General features: G+C 42.7%; 1 protein-coding gene across 1 annotated transcript in view; it reads right to left on the reverse strand.

Moving 5' to 3' along the window:
* LOC124621499 (protein sister of odd and bowel-like) overlaps positions 1 to 18652 on the reverse strand; it is a 576924-nt gene that overhangs the window by 71656 nt on the left and 486616 nt on the right. The window contains exon 5 of the mRNA XM_047147149.1: positions 16660 to 16778. Coding sequence (XP_047003105.1) covers positions 16660 to 16778 — 119 coding nt within the window. The remainder of the gene's footprint in view (positions 1 to 16659; positions 16779 to 18652) is intronic.

Below are 18652 nucleotides of genomic sequence, written 5' to 3' on the forward strand. Positions count from 1 at the left end.
CCTTCAATTGGGCCAACTGGCGGTGAATCGCGGAAGTACAGTACATACTGACGAAACTAAAATGAGCTCTAACATGGAAATTAAGCGTTTCCGGACACATGTCCACATAACATCTTTTCTTTATTTGTGTGTGAGGAATGTTTGCTGAAAGTTTGGTCGTACCTTTTTGTAACACCCTGCATGTACTTGTTACATGTGTGTTAAGCTTTGGGTTCTAAAGCTTAGAGCACTATTGCACGGAATTCAGATAATTATGCTGTTGTGTTACGATATTTACAGTTGAAGGTAGGGACAGGGGCAGCATGGAATTCGGGGGCAGGGGTCTAGGAGGCCGTGAGGCTTCGCACAAATACTTACATTAAACTTTGTTGCGAAATTTCGTTTAACTTACATGAAAATAAAGATATCTGCACATGCTGGGGGTCTATTCCAGAAGCTTTAGGCTCAAGAGCTTACCTGTTGATGCGAAATAGCATACGACGTCAGATGCCCTTGCGCAACTATTCCATTACATTGCCTAACAGTTGTTTTGACAGTGGAGTCCTCTTGTCCGAGATGTAGAGGTTATCGTGAGAGTGGTGGACAATTACAGGGACGTGAAAGTGTGTTAAGGATGTCCAGAAGCGGAGGCTTTCACCTATTCGCAATGTCTTCTGTTTCGAAACTTCCTAGCAGGCTAAAACAAGAGTGACGTATCAGGTATGGAATCATGAACCTCATCACTAGCAGGAAATTCTCTTACTCACTCGTTTATCCAGGAATGTAGAACAGAGGCACTGGCGGAAATAAAGCTGCGAGGGTGGATCGTGTGTTGCGCCCGGACAGCTCCGTCGCTAAGAGTATTGCCCGCAGACTGCAAGGTATGGTGTTTGAATCCGACATAAAGTTTTAATCAGCTACGAAGTTTCGAAAGCTTCTGTTAGCACTGTAAAAAGCACGAGTTTCACAAAAGTTCATATTAAAATACTCGGATCGCGTTATTATATATAGAGGAAGAGATCGCTGGACATATTGGGAGCAGTGCCGCGTGCCGTGGGTGCCTTTCGGTGGGGGGAGTTTTCTGCCCAGCGAAAAAAATGAAGAGGGATAAAACAAAAGGGAAAGAGAGTGAGAAAAGTGGTTATGGGGAGGAGAGGAAGTATAAGGAAAACAAGATGAAGAAGGGAAAGGATTGGGGGCACCGAAATGGCAATCAAGAGGAAATGTATGTAAGGGAATCGAGCAGTGGTTTGGATTTGAGTGTGCTGAGCAACGGTTCCGTAAAATCTACCTGTCCTGGTATCGAAACGCTCGTTTATAGGTGCCATATGGCACCAAGTGAACCGATGCAACAAAAGTGTCATACTTATCTTCTGCGTTTGACGTTCTTTTATTACGGTGTTGCATCGATCGACTTTAAAACAATAAAGTAGGAATCGTGTTACTGTAGTAAGCTATGCGACTTTGGAGTACGTGTTTTCCTTGTTTTGAACTGTATCATACAAAAAAGAATAACTGAGATGTGTATCTTTTGCTTCAACGTCGTATTGAACACAGGAAACGAGTAAACATACTAACTAACGATGACGAATAAATAAAAACTGGACGATATTGTCAGTCGGGAAAAAGAGGTCGCGAAGTCGTAATTTTTTCTGGGCGCCATATACTCTAATTACACCACTGCCTGGCCGTTTGTGAGATGATAAAAAGTATTTTCCTTAGAGAGACTCTCTAACAACTCGTGGTTAGTGTGAGAAGTCTCACCTTAGCAATAACGGACGTAGGAGTCCTTCGAAACAGCTTAATTCCAATAGTCAGTGTTTTCTCAGCGAGCCAAAAGAACGCCTACAGGCCGTCGTGGAAGCCTTTGCACCTTGGGCAATACTAGCAAGTCTGAAATCCAAATTCATCTTGTTCTCGACCCCTGCGTCACACCATGTGCCGACACGGTACCGTACTCCTCAACACTGGACTCTTTGTTAGACCAGCCAATGACCTTTCCGCTACTGCAAATGCTGATGTCGTCATTCAAATCTTAATAAAGCAGTTTTTTGATGAGCGATGTCTAGACGTGAAGTCACCACGCACAACGGTATCAAGCAAGGGCGACAGATGCTAGCCGGAATGGCAAGAACTTCGCAAATATGTGGGCAAGCGGAAGAACTGTGCCCGATTTGTACGATAGAAGTTCGGTGACGGACAGAAGATACTGTTGGTTACATTGACCTGAGTGGAAGAATCTTGACTGAATAATATCAACATAGGAGAGAGAGAGGATCAGTCCAGATGAGGACAGGCAACAAAGTATTGGTCATAGCGAACAGATGTCTGTTATCACAAATCCACGGACATCAAATTGAACCAGATTTTTGAGCTAGTCCTAAAGAAGTGTACACTTAGAGTTTCTAGCAGCTTTAGAGACGTTGTCAAAAGTTGCAGACGTTCGTCTCACGAAAGGATATTCGTTTGAAGGGTGCTGCGAAAATGCAATGCATCTCTAGAAGAAATCGCATAGAAGACGCCAGCCAATTCTAGAGTACCGTTCCAATGTTTGGAGTCAAGACAATAGTTCTCGAATTCAGAGACGCACTTTTAGGATCTTAACAGGCCGCTATAGTACATACGTAAGAAATGCTCGGAAACTTAACATCGGAATCCTTGGCTGAAAGACGACGTACTTATTGCGAAATCGTGTTGGGTAAGTTTAAAGGACCTGCGTTCCAGGAAGCGTATGTGACCATTATGCTGTCACATGTAAGTTTTTGGAAATTATAATATTTTTTGAAGTCTATTTTGGAAAATTGTTATCACTAAACAATACTTAATAGAATCGCAGAAATCATTGTCATGAGAATCTACGTTCTATAAGATTTTTTAATATTTTCTTTCACCCTTTGCATTTTGCTTGTTTAAATTTTTGGAAGGTTTTGTCGGCCATAATTCTGTAATGTGGAAAATCTCATTTATGTTCCAAAAAAGTTTTATTTGAGTCGTAAATGTCCACCAGATCACCTATTTTATCAAAGAATCTGTCAACGAGCTCCTGGTGGTCTGGATTTTCCCGCTACCAAAATTTGCTTCCTCCAAATCCTCCGCTCCAATTCCGTATCCGTCTACCCTGTCCTACTTGAGTTCTGTATTAACTTGTTACTTTATCTCCTCTACCCTCCTACACTGAGCACGTTCGGATTGTCTAGATTTCTTGAGAAGCTGGTATCAGTCACCAAATAGGTACCTCCATTAGTGCCAATCTTTGTATACTATGACGCTTTTGGCAGCACACCTCTCCTACATTACACCAAAACACAATCAACATTCTATACCAACAAGCTCCTCCTAGATTACCATGATATCCTCCCAGAGATCTATCAATTCTTCCAGATTTGGCCGACTGGTTCTTTCTCCTTCGTGTAATAACTCCTCCCCACCTTTCTCCTCTCGTTTTCCAATTGTTCGAAATCCACTTCCCTATCATTCCATCCTACATCCTTTTCGAAATATTGTACCACTGAAACGCAAATCATCTGCTACTCAATTCTTTCTCAGTTCAACATATCGCATTTTTCGTATTTTTCTAATCCTTAAGGGTCCCAAATCGCACATTCTTATCACCCTTTATAATGCAAAAGAAATCAGTGGAAGATAACAATTTTCTTCTCGTGTTCATAAAAAGTTGTCACTCGCATTTTAACAAAACTCAAGAAATTCATGAATATTTTTGTTTATAAACTACACAGAATGCGACAGGTTTTATTATTATTCACATATAGGCCATAACGGATCACACATTGTACAACAAATGAAATTTCAGAATGTTATTTTAGTTTTTTATGCCTACATTTCTTTCATTATTTCTGGGTGATCTCCATCCCTATCCGCCGAACAATTGTGTCGAACAGGTCATCCATTTTATCCTTCAGTTTGTTCCTTGTTGGAATGTGCTGCTCGATGAAGATTCAGCTGTCGTCAGCCGTAAGTCTTCATGTCCTTTCATGAAATCCTAGTAAACGTCTTTACCCGTTTTCATTAACTTACCAAACCAATGCTTTATTTTCTGTTGCTTCGCCTATTTGTACTCTGTATTTGAGAACTCATCTTTACTCAAGGGCACAAGCTGCTTACCTAAATTTTTAAAAGGATTGTATGATATTGTTTCCTTTCCTTCATTGCATGTTCTGGAGAAGCTTACTATTTACTAAAACGGGTTTCATGACCACCTCTTAGTTTTCCTGTAATCCGCGGAACTAAATATTTCTTTGCCGGGTCACTGATTGCCGGTTCAAGAATTCCTGCACTTTCTACCACTTCCTTCATGTTATTGGGATCGCATTTGTGTCTTGACTTCTCAATCTTTGCCTGTCAGAGAATTAATCATAATAATTAAAGTTTTGTATGCTACTTGTTTTGAGCGGCCCGAGCCGTAATTGCTTTGTCTGATACAACGCGAAAGTTCCAGTGTGACAGTTCAACATTCCCACTGTTATTACTTGGGCCAGATCATCACAGCCTACAGTATACAGGGTGTTAGGGTTATCAGCGCGGATATTTCTATTGATCACTGAGGACACTATACAGAAAAACGTTACATCAGTATTTACTTCATTCGCAGACTAATAATTACGGCTATTATGAGTCGTATGTTTTTAGGTTGGCTAGTATCTCCAAGTACAGCAAGCCACTAATGAATGAGATTTTCACTCTGCAGCGGAGTGTGCGCTGATATGAAACTTCCTGGCAGATTAAAACAGTGTGCCCGACCGAGACTCGAACACGGGACCTTTGCCTTTCGCGGGCAAGAGCTCTACCACCTGAGCTACCGAAGCACGACTCACGCCCGGTACTCACAGCTTTGGAAGGTAGGAGACGAGATACTGGCAGAAGTAAGGACATCACATGTTAGGTAGGTTTACGTAATTCTAAGTCTAGGGGACTGATGACCTCAGATGTTAAGTCCCATAGTGCTTAGAGGTATTTGAACCATTTTGTAATAGGAAACAAAACTTATAATCTTGGTGCGATGTACCCTCTGCCATGCCTAGGCAGTGGCTTGAAGAGTACATTTGTAAATGTAGATGTTACATACACACTGCACGTTTCTGCTGGAGGTGAAATGTATGCTCATACGACGTACGGGAAGCTTGGTGCAAAAAAGCACTAGCTCGCAGCGCGGGAACGTACGAGGGACAAAATTAGCGCGACCTGAGGGACAGAAAGCGGGCGCCTGCGTGCAGACGCATTAGCAACCGCCGGTCCACAGTAGAGTCGGTACCCAGAAGCGCACGCCACACTCAATTTACCGCGGACGTCAGCAGCTGGCGAGCGTATATATCAAAGCATTCTCCGCCGGCAACAAATCCGGAATAAGCTGATTATTAGTCGCTGTCGCGTAATGGGTCTGCAGCTTCTGCCGCAGCTGTAGCTGCGTCAGCGCGAGGGCGCTGGTGGGTGAGGGGGTGGATGTGGGGGGGGGGGGGGGAGGGAAAGGAGCCATCCGCGAGTCTGAAGACAGCTGGGCCTGCGGGCAAACTTTTTGAGAGCGCCAGGGAGACGCCCGCCGGCTTTTGTTTAATTTGATTTGCAGCGTTAAGGATACACTATCGGCCGGCTTTAATTGCGTTACTTCGGTGAAATTAAGATTCGAAAGCCCGGCGCTGGTAATTGCGTTGCATTTACAAAGTTGTTTGAGAAGCGAGCGGAGGACGCGGCGGCGCGCGCCCACTAAAGTTCCGTAATTTGTTGGGCCTGCAATTAGGCCGGCTCGCGAAAAATGCACCTGCGGTCCCGCGCGCCCCCTCTGCTGTCGACGCGCTGGCATTCCCAACGACGTCAGTACATCTGCCGTTGCGCTCGGAACCTGCTATCGCTCTCACAACACGCCGTTGCCAAGTAATCTCACCGGACGAAATATTAATCGCCCGCTTAAAAGAGCACAATGGTCGCTTTGCAGTGCTGTTGTTGATGCAGAGCTGGTACCGGGGGGGGGGGGGGGGGGGGGGGGGGGGGGTCATCTGACGCTCCACAATCGGTGGACGTCACAGCTGTGGCAGTCACTTGTACAATAACGGGAAAAAAAATCACAGTACCAAGAAGGAGTTGCGCGACATAAGCGAAACTTTGTAGGCATGTTTCCACATCTAAAAGATGAGCTCTATTCAAACTTCATGCCATTCGCATAAGAAAATGGTTCAAATGGTTCTAAGCACTATGGGACTTAAACATCTAAGGTCATCAGCCCCCTAGACTTAGAAATACTTAAACCTAACGAACGTAAGGCCATCACACACATCCAAGCCCGAGGCAGAACTCGAACCTGCGACCGTAGGAGCAGCGCGATTCCGGACTGAAGCGCCTAGAACCGCTCGATCACAACGGCCGCCGTCGCATAAGAGTGGTCCTAGCAGCGGCACTATGAGCACCCAAATCAAGTCTACATCTACATCTACATTTATACTCCGCAAGCCACCCAACGGTGTGTGGCGGAGGGCACTTTACATGCCACTGTCATTACCTGCCTTTCCTGTTCGAGTCGCCTATGGTTCGCGGGAAGAACGACTGCCGGAAAGCCTCCGTGCGCGCTCGAATCTCTCTAATTTTACATTCCTGATCTCCTCGGGAGGTATAAGTAGAGGGAAGCAATATATTCGATACCTCACCCAGAAACGCACTCTCTCGAAACCTGGACAGTAAGCTACACCGCGATGCAGAGCGCCTTTCACGCTTACCAAATAACCCTGTGACGAAACGCGCCGCTCTTCTTTGGATCTTCTCTGTCTCCTCTGTCAACCCGACCTGGTACGGATCCCACACTGATGAGCTATAGGTCGAACGAGAGTTTTGTAAGCCACCTCCTTTGTTGATGGACTACATTTTCTAACGACTCTCCCAATGAATCTCAACCTCGCACCCACCTTACCAACAATTAATTTTATATGATCATTCCACTTCAAATCGTTCCGTACGCTTACTCCCACATATTTTACAGAAGTAACTGCTACCAGTGTTTGTTCCGCTATCATATAATCATACAATAAAGGATCCTTCTTTCTATGTATTCGCAATAAATAACATTTGTCTATGTTACGGGTCAGTTGCCACTCCCTGCACCAAGTGCCTATCCGCTGCAGATCTTCCTGCATTTCGCTGCAATTTTATAATGCTGCAACTTCTCTATATACTACAGCATCATCCGCGAAAAGCCGCAGGTCTCCCTTAAATACACTCTACAACTGTCGTGAACGTTAGTTACCTTTCGGGACAGGACGTGTTGAGCTGATGTTAGTCAAGAATGCTCTTAAGGGAGTGAAAGACGCCATTATCATCACCTCACAGACTTTGGACGAGATCGTGCAACAGAACTACTAGAAACTGCATGTTCCTTCTGTGATAGTGCACAAAGGCTTGGCAGAAATGTAGCCACTGTACATGGGTGCTGGCACCTGTGGTCACGAGAATACGAGGGCAGTTCAATAAGTAATGCAACACATTTTTTTCTGAAACAGGGGTTGTTTTATTCAGCATTGAAATACACCAGGTTATTCCCCAATCTTTTAGCTACACAACACTATTTTTCAACGTAATCTCCATTCAATGCTACGGCCTTACGCCACCTTGAAATGAGGACCTGTATGCCTGCACGGTACCATTCCACTGGTCGATGTCGGAGCCAACGTCGTACTGCATCAATAACTTCTTCATCATCCGCGTAGTGCCTCCCACGGATTGCGTCCTTCATTGGGCCAAACATATGGAAATCCGACGGTGCGAGATTGGGGCTGTAGGGTGCATGAGGAAGAACAGTCCACTGAAGTTTTGTGAGCTCCTCTCGGGTGCAAAGACTTGTGTGAGGTCTTGCGTTGTCATGAAGAAGGAGAAGTTCGTTCAGATTTTTGTGCCTACGAACACGCTGAAGTCGTTTCTTCAATTTCTGAAGAGTAGCACAATACACTTCAGAGTTGATCTTTTGACCATGGGGAAGGACATCGAATAGAATAACCCCTTCAGCGTCCCAGAAGACTGTAACCATGACTTTACCGGCTGAGGGTATGGCTTTAAACTTTTTCTTGGTAGGGGAGTGGGTGTGGCACCACTCCATTGATTGCCGTTTTGTTTCAGGTTGGAAGTGATGAACCCATGTTTCATCGCCTGTAACAATCTTTGACAAGAAATTGTCACCCTCAGCCACATGACGAGCAAGCAAATTCCGCACAGATGGTTCTCCTTTGCTCTTTATGGTGTTCGGTTAGACAACGAGGGGCCCAGCGGGAACAAACCTTTGAATATCCCAACTGGTGAACAATTGTGACAGCACTACCAACAGAGATGTCAAGTTGAGCATTGAGTTGTTTGATGGTGTTCCGTCGATCATCTCGAACGAGTGTGTTCGCACGCTCCGCATTGCAGGAGTCACAGCTGTGCACGGCCGGCCCGCACGCGGGAGATCAGACGGTCTTGCTTGACCTTGCGGCGATGATGACACACGCTTTGCCCAACGACTCACCGTGCTTTTGTCCACTGCCAGATCACCGTAGACATTCTGCAAGCGCCTATGACTATCTGAGATGCCCTGGTTTTCCGCCAAAAGAAACTCGATCACTGCCCGTTGTTTGCAACGCACATCCGTTACAGATGCCATTTTAACAGCTCCGTACAGCGCTGCCACCAATCGGAAGTCAATGAAACTATACGAGACGAAGCGGGAATGTTTGAAAATATTCCACAAGAAATTTCCGGTTTTTTCAACCAAAATTGGCCGAGAAAAAAAATGTGTTGCATTACTTATTGAACTGCCCTCGTATATGGCCGCAAGAAGACAGGGCTTTGGACGAACTCGTAGCACTACCGACAGGGAAGGCCATGGTTCCGTCCCATCGTACCGCATCTGCAGCAGCAATTTAAGCAGCAGCTGGCACCACAGTGACACAACGCACTGATACCCATCTGTTACTTCAAGGACAGCTCCGAGCCACACGCCCTGGTAGGGTACATTACACTGCCCAAAAGCCATCACCAACTGCGACTTCAGTGGTGTCAAGCGAGACCTCACTGAAGGGCAGGGCCGAGGTCTATTGTGTTTTCTGATAAAAGCTGGTTTTGCGTGGGTGTCAGTGAGGGCCCTGTGTTGGCGGGAAGGAGGCCAATGCCAGCCCAGGCACTGTCCTGTTACTAATGGCTGTAATAGAGGCGTAAAAATGAATTAACTACTATTCATTAACGCATACATTCTAACTGTAACGTAAAGAGCAAATTATAATGTTCTCGAAACATTTCTACCGTTATTTAGAACTCTCTCATCCACATAAAATACTTCCAAAAACCGAGGTGATGATTTGGGCAAGAGGCCTCCTAATAACCGAAATCCACAATGAATCTAACAAAAGCTGTATCGTTCCTTTTTTTAATACGCATGTAGACATACATGTCTGAATTTCTTGCGTGTTAAGCTCTTTCGGTTTCATAGATGTGAACTGCATTTTTATTCAATCTCGTAAGTAATTCTTCTTGAGTTATAATTATATTTACACTTATCATTATTAAGAGATTATCAATGTCCCCTGATACTTGAGAATCGCGTAGCGGGTTAAAATAGAGTAATTATTTCATAACTTATAAAAAAGGATGACAAACAATCATCTGCTCTTACGATGTGCGGTACATGAGGTTATTAAGAAAACACGTGCTTTTACATGGTCGTTCTAGATATCGTGACAGTAACTTTCACAGTTATTGTGTGAAAAGTGGCGTACGTTTCTCTTTCTCTTACAAGGTAATTATACGCAACTATCTCTTCTTGAATGGAACTTCTAGAGAGGGTTATAACGATTAAAATGCGTAAATGGAGTCCCTAGGGATGTAAGTGGAATGAAATCTGACTGTGTTATAGCCATACTTCATCAGAGCTCATTATCACAAGTTCCTTTGTGCCCATTTGTTTCCAGGCGTAAACAAGAAGCACATAGTCGATAACAGAACAAGTGCTGCTACGGTAGTATCGTGTAATAAGAAGGTGTCGCAAACGTTTTGTTTTGACGGCGATACAGGGGAGAAGCAAATGTACTGCGAGTTGCATACGTGGATCTTATTAGGCGTTCGCCGAGAAAGCAAGTTGTGCTGTAGACCAGCATCACTTTGACGCAGCCCACGAGTTACATGGAAACTCCAAGATGTGCAATTACGAACGGAAAGTTTGTGGAGAACCTAGAAGTTTAAAGAATTTGGGAGCGCTTCTGTCTCGTACTGTCACGCAGTCTTTCAGTATCCTTACAGTTATAGCTCAGGGAAAAAATTCTGCGACCCAAAAATTCTACGACCCGACTTCGCCATCCTTGTTTTTCGTATGATAAGTTCACCAAGATTCACGAATTAGGTATCCATAATATTTATGATTCTAAGTTACACACACTGCTGAGAAACAAGGAATCACTGGCCAAATAAATATTTCACTCTACCAGGTCTTCAGACAAGCGAAATGCTCTTACACTACAGGAAGGATGCAGTTACAAGAATTGGAAAAAAGGCAGGTTGTAGCAAGTGTGAATTAATAATTCATTATGGATACAAATTATTTACAGCAGAAGGGAAAAATAGATGGAGACCGACATTGGGAATGATTTTTGGTTCCACAGAAATGTATGAACACGCAAGGTAATATTGAGTCTTTGAATTAATTTAGAAGATATCTTGAAAGAAAGGCAAATTTACATTTATACATTAGTATATTTAGTGAAATGTTTTCGACAATGTTGACTACCACTCTCGAAATTTTCAAGGTAACAGGGATAAAGCCCAGGGAACGAAAAATTATCTATAGTCCATACGGAAGCCAGACTGAAGTTCCAAGAGTCGAAGTAGATCAAAGAAAAGCGATAGTTGAGAAAGGATCGAGACAGAGCTCTAGCCTGTCCCCGATGATAATCACTCTGTACATTGAGCACGGTTTGAAGAGAACCAAATAGAAACTTGGCAGCTGATTTAAAGTTTAAGGAGAAGAAATAACTTTGTGCTTTGCTTGTTACAATATAATTGTGTTAAAGATTGCAATGGACTTAGAAGAGGAGTTGAAGGGAGTGGATAGCGTCTTGATTATACGACGAACATTAATAAAAGTAAAACAATGGTAATGGAATGGTGTCGAACTAAATCGGGCGATGGTGAGGAAATTACATTACAAAATGTGACAGTGAAAGAAGTACCGTATTTTAAGGACTATATTTTAAACAATAACATTTTTATTATTAGATTGAAAAGCTAGACTTAAAAATTCGTTGTTTTTAAAACCAAAATAACCTTTAAAATCCCTGAAAATCGTCATCTGAGCTTTCTTCTTCCTCTTCGTCGTCCTCATTGTCTTCTTCATATATAACATGGTCTTCATTGCCGTAGGGACCGTTACTTAAGTCGCACTTCTTGAAAGATTTAACAATAATGTCTTCTCCCACTCTAGATAATGGCTGTTTTATATACTGACACACTTGCTTGATTGTACGTCGTTTTAAAGATTCCTTCGGCGTGAATTCATTTTGGGTTTTATCTATCATCCACTTGTTCCATTCCTCTCTGATATACACTTAGTATAGTTTATTTATCGAGACATCAAGAGGTTGCAGCTGTGAAATAAGTCCTCACGAGATAACAATAAGCTATTTCTTTAAGGTATCTGTCTCATTTTCTCTTTCACAGAATTTTTCAAATGACTGCTAAACTGATCCTGCACATGAAGAGAAATCTTCTTCAATAAAGCGCCTTTCCTTCTCTCCCACACCATGTTAATCAATAATTTCGTAACATCCTAGTCCATCCAGCCCTTGTCATGTGTGAACAATACCACTTGGCGGTATTTCTGAAGGATCTGGCATTGTTTTGCACTTGAAAATGACTATTGGGTTAACAGTATCGTCAGCACAACATGAAAGGAAAGCAGTGTAGTGTATCTTTTCATGTTCACTTATTTTTTTAGTTACAATTTTAGCACCTTTCATGGCAGCAGTTCTGTTACTCGGCACATCATGTCAGAGGAGTTTCGGCCATATTCCCTATTTGGCTTGGTTCCTCACTGGCTTTCTTTCGATGTTGAATAACAAAACGATGGAAAGATAATACTTTCCCTTCATACTCTCGTGGCATTTTCGCATGCTAAGCCGAAGACGCTTCCTAAACCTGAAGAACTAACCAACTCCACCGCTAAAGTGTGTTAAGTTCCACTGCAGCGCTAACTTACGAGATGTACATGAATGATTTTTGAATTAATTCCAGTACCATTTTGACAGTGGCCTTGAATCCATTTCAATACGTCATCTTCTAGTTTTGGCCATTTTGCATTCGGTCCTCTATCTGCACATTTAGTCTTCCCCTTTTTTTCAGTTCTTCTTTACTAGCCTGCCAATAGCTATGATTTTTTCTGTTTGTGGAGGGCCGAAATGCCATTCAAAAGGTTCAAATGGCTCTGAGCACTATGGGACTTAACAACTGAGGTCATCAGTCCCCTAGAACTACTTAAACCTAACTAACCTAAAGACATCACAAACATCCAAGCCCGAGGCAGGATTCAAACCTGCGACCGTAGCTGTCACGCGATTTCGGACTGAAGCGCCTAGAACCGCTCTGCCACAGAGCCCGGCAAAATGCCAGTCAGCTGCTCTGTTTTCTTCTGCATATTCAATTCTTCTGCACATTCAATTTATAGCCCGCATCATATGAATACTTTTCATTTTTTCCATTACGTAATTAGCTACTAACAAAAATAATATCCTGATACTGATAATATAAATCACCTTCAATTGAAGTTCACCGGCACCATAGACTACAATAAAAGATCATAGGCTAAACAGTGTTCTGGATTTGTGATGGCGGGGCGGGAGAGAGGCAGTGTTAACAGGCTTGTGAATCTCCACAACTCATGTTCGTCAAATCGGTGCACTGCTGTTGCCAGTTGAATCCAATGCTGCCAGATAGAGCTTTCCCGCGGGATTGAATATATGGCTATTTTAAATCAAACGCTGGACTTTTTGATATCAATTTCGAGTATAAGACGCAACTGAATTTTGGTAGCAATTTTTCGAACAAAAATATGCGTCTTGTAGTCCGTAAAATACAGTAGACGAGCTTTAATATTTGGGCGACAAGATATTAGAAAAACGGCATTTACGATCTTTTAGTGTACCATCTGAAAATGAGCTATGCTCGAAACTGGTAAAATAAATAGAAAGTATATTAACAAGCAGCTATAGAGGACTATGATTACAATAGTATGCGTATTTCATACAAAGAGAAATTTATTTACATCGAATATTAATTTAAGTATCAAGAGTTCTCTTCTCAAGGTATTTTTCTGGAGTTTAGCCTTGTACGGAAGATAAACTTGCTGCTACAGAATAATGATGAAGATTTGACTGGTAGATCGACTAACTAATAAGGAGGAACTGAATCCAATTGGGGAAGAAAGAAGCTGACGGCACAACTATTCCTTCTATTCCGCAGATGAATTTCTATTATTGTAATGTTTAAAAATTTGGTGGGTAGTAACTACTAACATCTGCGTATCTTTTTCTTTAAAAAAAAGTTTTAAGAATGTTCAGCCTGTAACCATATGTACAAATTCATTTGTGATGTGAGTGTATAACAACTCGTTACACATCATTACGACTTATCGTGCAAAATTATCCATGGAAACTGAAACTAACTAACTTGGCTAATACGAGGTATCGGTTGGTAGGACATAATATGGGGAAGCGCTAAGAGGTGGGTGAAACTTTAGAGTGAGACCAAGGCTCAAACTTGGAAAACAATTTGAAATAGATGTTGGAACCAGAGACAAGAGACTTGCACGGGATGAACTAGTGTGATGAGTTGCGTCAAAGTAGTCTGCCGACTGAAGACAACCACACAACAATAACGACGACGTCATGAATGAAGTAGGTTCGCGAGGCAGGTGTTTGTAGACTACCTAAGTTTCTGAATCGATGAGGGTGGCCCTACCTTGAAAAACAATACACATCCGTCTGCAATATGTCCGTGCAGGACTTTTCCGTATGGAGTTACACGGAGACGTCCATGGATGAAGCCCCTGTGTAAACTGTGTCATTGTACGACAAACAACAGGTATTTGAGAGAGAGTGGAACAAAAAATTATGCAACATTTAAGACGCGTAATGAGAAAGGCGGTTTATGAGCTTAAGCTGCAAGACGTAAATGTTTCATTTCAATAAATGTTTATTTCAATAAAAAAACAAGTCACTCCAATCTGATGTGCAGTTCCTTACCTGAAAGTACCGTTTCGGATTCTTTCGCCTCGAAATAATTTGGGACAATCTGTAATCATGATAAAAGTAAGACGAGGTAGACCGGCAGTTTCGATCAAATTTTTTGTGCTAATAGGGTGATCATGAATAGCATATACAAAATTGGTCAGGAAAATGGTAAAAACGACGCATTGAACGTTGGTAACAAGACAGTATCCTACCCTTTAGTATCTTAATTCTCATGCCAGATGACGACGCCATAAGGAAAGGTGACAGTGATTTTCTGATATTTCACTGTGAAAATACAGCAACAGTGAAATATCATTATCCACGGCCACGGAGCTCAACAGTCCAAATAAAATGGACAAATTGTTAGTGACAGTGGTTACTGTGTATACAGAAGGAGGCAAACAGTTATCGTTCCCGCAAAGTGATGGGGAAATAGACTGAATGGCAGCAGAATGAGCTATCCTCCGTGATATACTGAGCGGTATCTTGTAGCATATTTGTGGATATGGGGAATTAATGACAGTCTTACGTTCTGACAGTAAATCGGTGTGGTCTCAGTTATAATATACATTCCTGTCCATCCATTCTGTGACTTTTATTCTCATTTACTACTACTTTGTAATAAATAATCTCAGTTACTTTGAAGCTAACTATTGGAGCCGTTTTGATATTCCATTGTGGCTCACATATTCTTTCATAGAATCAAGATCACATATTCTATCGTAGTATCAAGCGTATTGTACACAGATAACTTCTTCAATGCGTTGAAACTGTGATCTCTGTGAGAAAGCTGTTAAGTGTCTGGCAAGGTACCAGGGCCGTGTCCTATCAGGGCGACCGGACGACAAAAAATTAAAATGAAGACTTTTTGTGTAAATAGCTTGGTGCGGGGCCCATTGAAATCGTGAGAGACGTCGACGTAATTATGTTGTACGGGCTTGTTCCGCTGAATATCGCAGTGGACAGCCGACATGAATTAAGCCAACAGTCACTCTCAAACCTGGCGCTCGCTCGCGTCAAATTGCCGTTCAATGCGTGGCACTTCACTTTGGACAAGCACCAAGACGCTTAAAATAATGTAGGACGATTTTGGTCGTTTGAAATGACTTAGATTTCGAGGCAAACCGATCTTCTCCATCTGCCATTTCAATAAAATCTCAAAGACCGTTTTCCTAACATCAAGGTTATTCTACGAATGTACTTGTCACTTATGATCACAAACAAAAGTGGGAAAATGTCGTTTTCATTACTCGGCTAGATCAAAACCAGACTTGGAACATACATGTTACAAGATAGGCTCCATTACTGGATTTCAGATCCGCCTGCTACGCAAATAACTGTGTTTTACAAAAACCGAAATTATGTTTCAGCACCTTTGTGCCATCGTCATCGAGTACATTCATTTAGTTCTGTAAAATGCTAGAATGTTTTAAGCAACAGTTATTCTAACGAAATATGGATAAAAACAGTTTTTGTTTGTTGTTGTTATTACCTTAACCTTTACATAGTTGGGTTACGTAGTCCCTCTGTAAATTATTGTACATTGGAAACTTGTCATGTACAGTTAAATGATGTTACTCTGAGCTTGTCTGGCGAGTAAGCAATTCAGCTATCTGTCAGGTTCAATATTCAGGCTTCGCTCGCTACTGGATGTGCTGTTTCTAAGACATCTACGTCATGAAGATATTACAAGTATAGCTTTATTAGTATGAAGCATAGACGCAAACCGATTAGCCAATGACATTTAAAAGTTTCACTTTAAGATTGGTAAAAGTACGTTATTTGAATTAAATATGGGAAAAATATGATTGGTTGATACATTCCTTATGCTGTCTTGCATTTGCCTAACAAACATTACTTAATATTACATTACGTTATTCAAAAACTTGAAATACTGATTTTTCAGTGTTCATGAGTCACATGTCTTTGACCTTTTTTCTGTGATTCTGACTGTAGCAATGTTAACGAATCGAACAGAATGTCCTTATGATTGAAATTCTTTTAATTTTTTAATTTCGTAAATTTATTGAGTCATAAATTGTATAGCAAACTTCATACATTCATATAATGAACTGTAAATGGTGCGTTATGAACTTTTAATCAGAAACTCGCTCTCAGATGCTATTTTTGCAGCTTAGCTTTCAGAAAATTTCGCCTGGTAGGGCCCTCATCACAGGAACAGCCTAGGGTTCTACAAATGCTAAGTACAGCCCTGGAAGCTACTACTGGTACAGGCAGAAGATTAAAACTACTAGTCAGCCAGCGCTGGAGTTGGTGAGAGTAGGTGACGTTCTCAGGACACTGGTATCACCCTACGGCTGCGCGCGGGGTGCGTTCTCAGGGCATCGGCACGCGAGCTGCGCGCAGCGCTGGTTGCTGGGTACCAGGGGCAGTGGCGTAGGGACAGCATGGGCGTGGCGCGGCGCTGCCGACTCACAGGTGGTCCTGGCGCTTAAACGCCTTCCCGCACATGCCGCAGACGTACTTCCGCTCGTCGCTGTGCGTCAGCTTGTGCTTGGCCAGCGCCGACGCGTTGCCAAACACCTTTCCGCACACCTGCAACACAAAACGGAGCGAGCGTCACACGCTGATAACACGAATCAACACGACACTGCAGTTACCTAATGCCTTACTCTGTTCGTCAGCAGTTACGAGACAACATTGAAATAGTTTGTGTCCTCGTTCTCGGTCTGAGGCGTCTTGTCACGGTTCGCGGGGCTCCCCTGTCGGATGTTTGAGTCCTCCCTCGGGCGTGGGTGTGTCTGTGTTGTCCTGCGTAATTTAGTTTAAGTTAGTTTAATTAGTGAGTAAGCGTAGGGACCGATGAACTCAGTAGTTTGGTCCCACAGAACCTTACCACAAATTAAAATAAAATAACTTCTCCTTCTCTTCACTTTCTCTTTTCCTCCTACTCCTCCTACATCTAAAAATCATCACTCGTGCTTAGCTCAGCTTACCCATTTCTTGCACGATACCCTGTAAATCGTGGATGACGCGCAACAGGCAGATTCCATATTCATATAAAAAAGTTTCCATAAATTACCTTTATAACTTAATACCTTAATAACTTTAAAACTATACTAGATATTAACAAATGGTTTTCATCCAGCAAGTAATAAGATACCTCATAAAGTTTTTATAACTTCCAGGTGAAGCAATTTTGGCACAAAATTCAACTTGGAAACCTGATACAATATGGACTCCACAGGTCAAATATGAGTGTGGGACGTTCTTCATCCAGACGACGTCCGACACGAAGTGCAAGGAAACTGTCGAACACTGTATGGAAGGCAACCGCCGTCTCGACCACCTATTCGGGCTTGTCATACGTCATTTATGGAAACAGGTAGTGTTCTCCATAAAAAGGGGGCGGGTCGCCGATCTGTTCAGGCGCCGACGTGGGCAAGGTATGGCAGGCACTTTCAAGGAGTCCGACAAAATCGGTTCGTAAGTTGGCTAGAGAACTCGAAATGAGAAGATCAACAATGGACACTGTCTTGCATAAGGGGTTATGGCTATATTCTTACAAGGTGCTTTAGATATTAAAGCGTAGAGACAAATCTCAGTGGGCACAGTTTGCAGTGGATTTGCTGCGCAAGACTGACGCAAACAACGACTTTTTGGATAATTTGTTTCTTCGATGAGGCAACATTTCATGTATCACGTAAACTGAACTGCCATAGCATCCTCATGTTGCACTTGAAATGGAAAGAGACAGTCCCAAGGTCAATGTTTGTTGGGGACTGATGCACAATTGCTTCAGTGATCCATTGTTTTCATCGGGTCTGCCGCCAGTGGTGGTGTTTCGCTGTGCCACAATTGGAGCACCTGCAACCTGTTATCATATTCCAGCAGGGCGGAGTATCACCCTGCTGGTCCCTAAATGGCCGACAGTTTCTAGATAGGTGGACTGGGCGATATGGTCCAATTCGATGTCCGCCGCGATACCCTAACCTCACAACGCTAGACTCCTTCCTCTGAAGTTTTGTAAAGGATCTGGTGTATTGAACCTTACCTACAGGACTTGAAGTCACGCATTCATAATCCATTTGAACACGTCTCCTTGGAGATCTTAAATCGTAGGCGGAGAGACTAGACATAATACGTGCCACTGACGGAGCACACACTGACGTGTCATATGTTTATAACCACTTGTTAATGTCTTGTATATTTTTAAAGGTATTACAGTCTTAAGTTGCAAAGATAATTTACGGACACCCTGTATTTCCGAAAAGCGTTCTACACAGTGCCCCACGAATGTCAGAACATACGGAACAGGTTCCCAGGTATGTGAGGGGCTCCAACAATTTCTAAACAATAGAACCAATTACTGTATCCCGGATGACGCGTTACCAGTATTGTCCCACTGAGGTGTGACAGGACTGCTCTTTTTCTCTATATACATAAGTGATCTGACGGATAGGACGAAG

This window comes from Schistocerca americana, chromosome 1, assembly GCF_021461395.2.
Source record: "Schistocerca americana isolate TAMUIC-IGC-003095 chromosome 1, iqSchAmer2.1, whole genome shotgun sequence".
Lineage (NCBI taxonomy): Eukaryota > Metazoa > Arthropoda > Insecta > Orthoptera > Acrididae > Schistocerca > Schistocerca americana.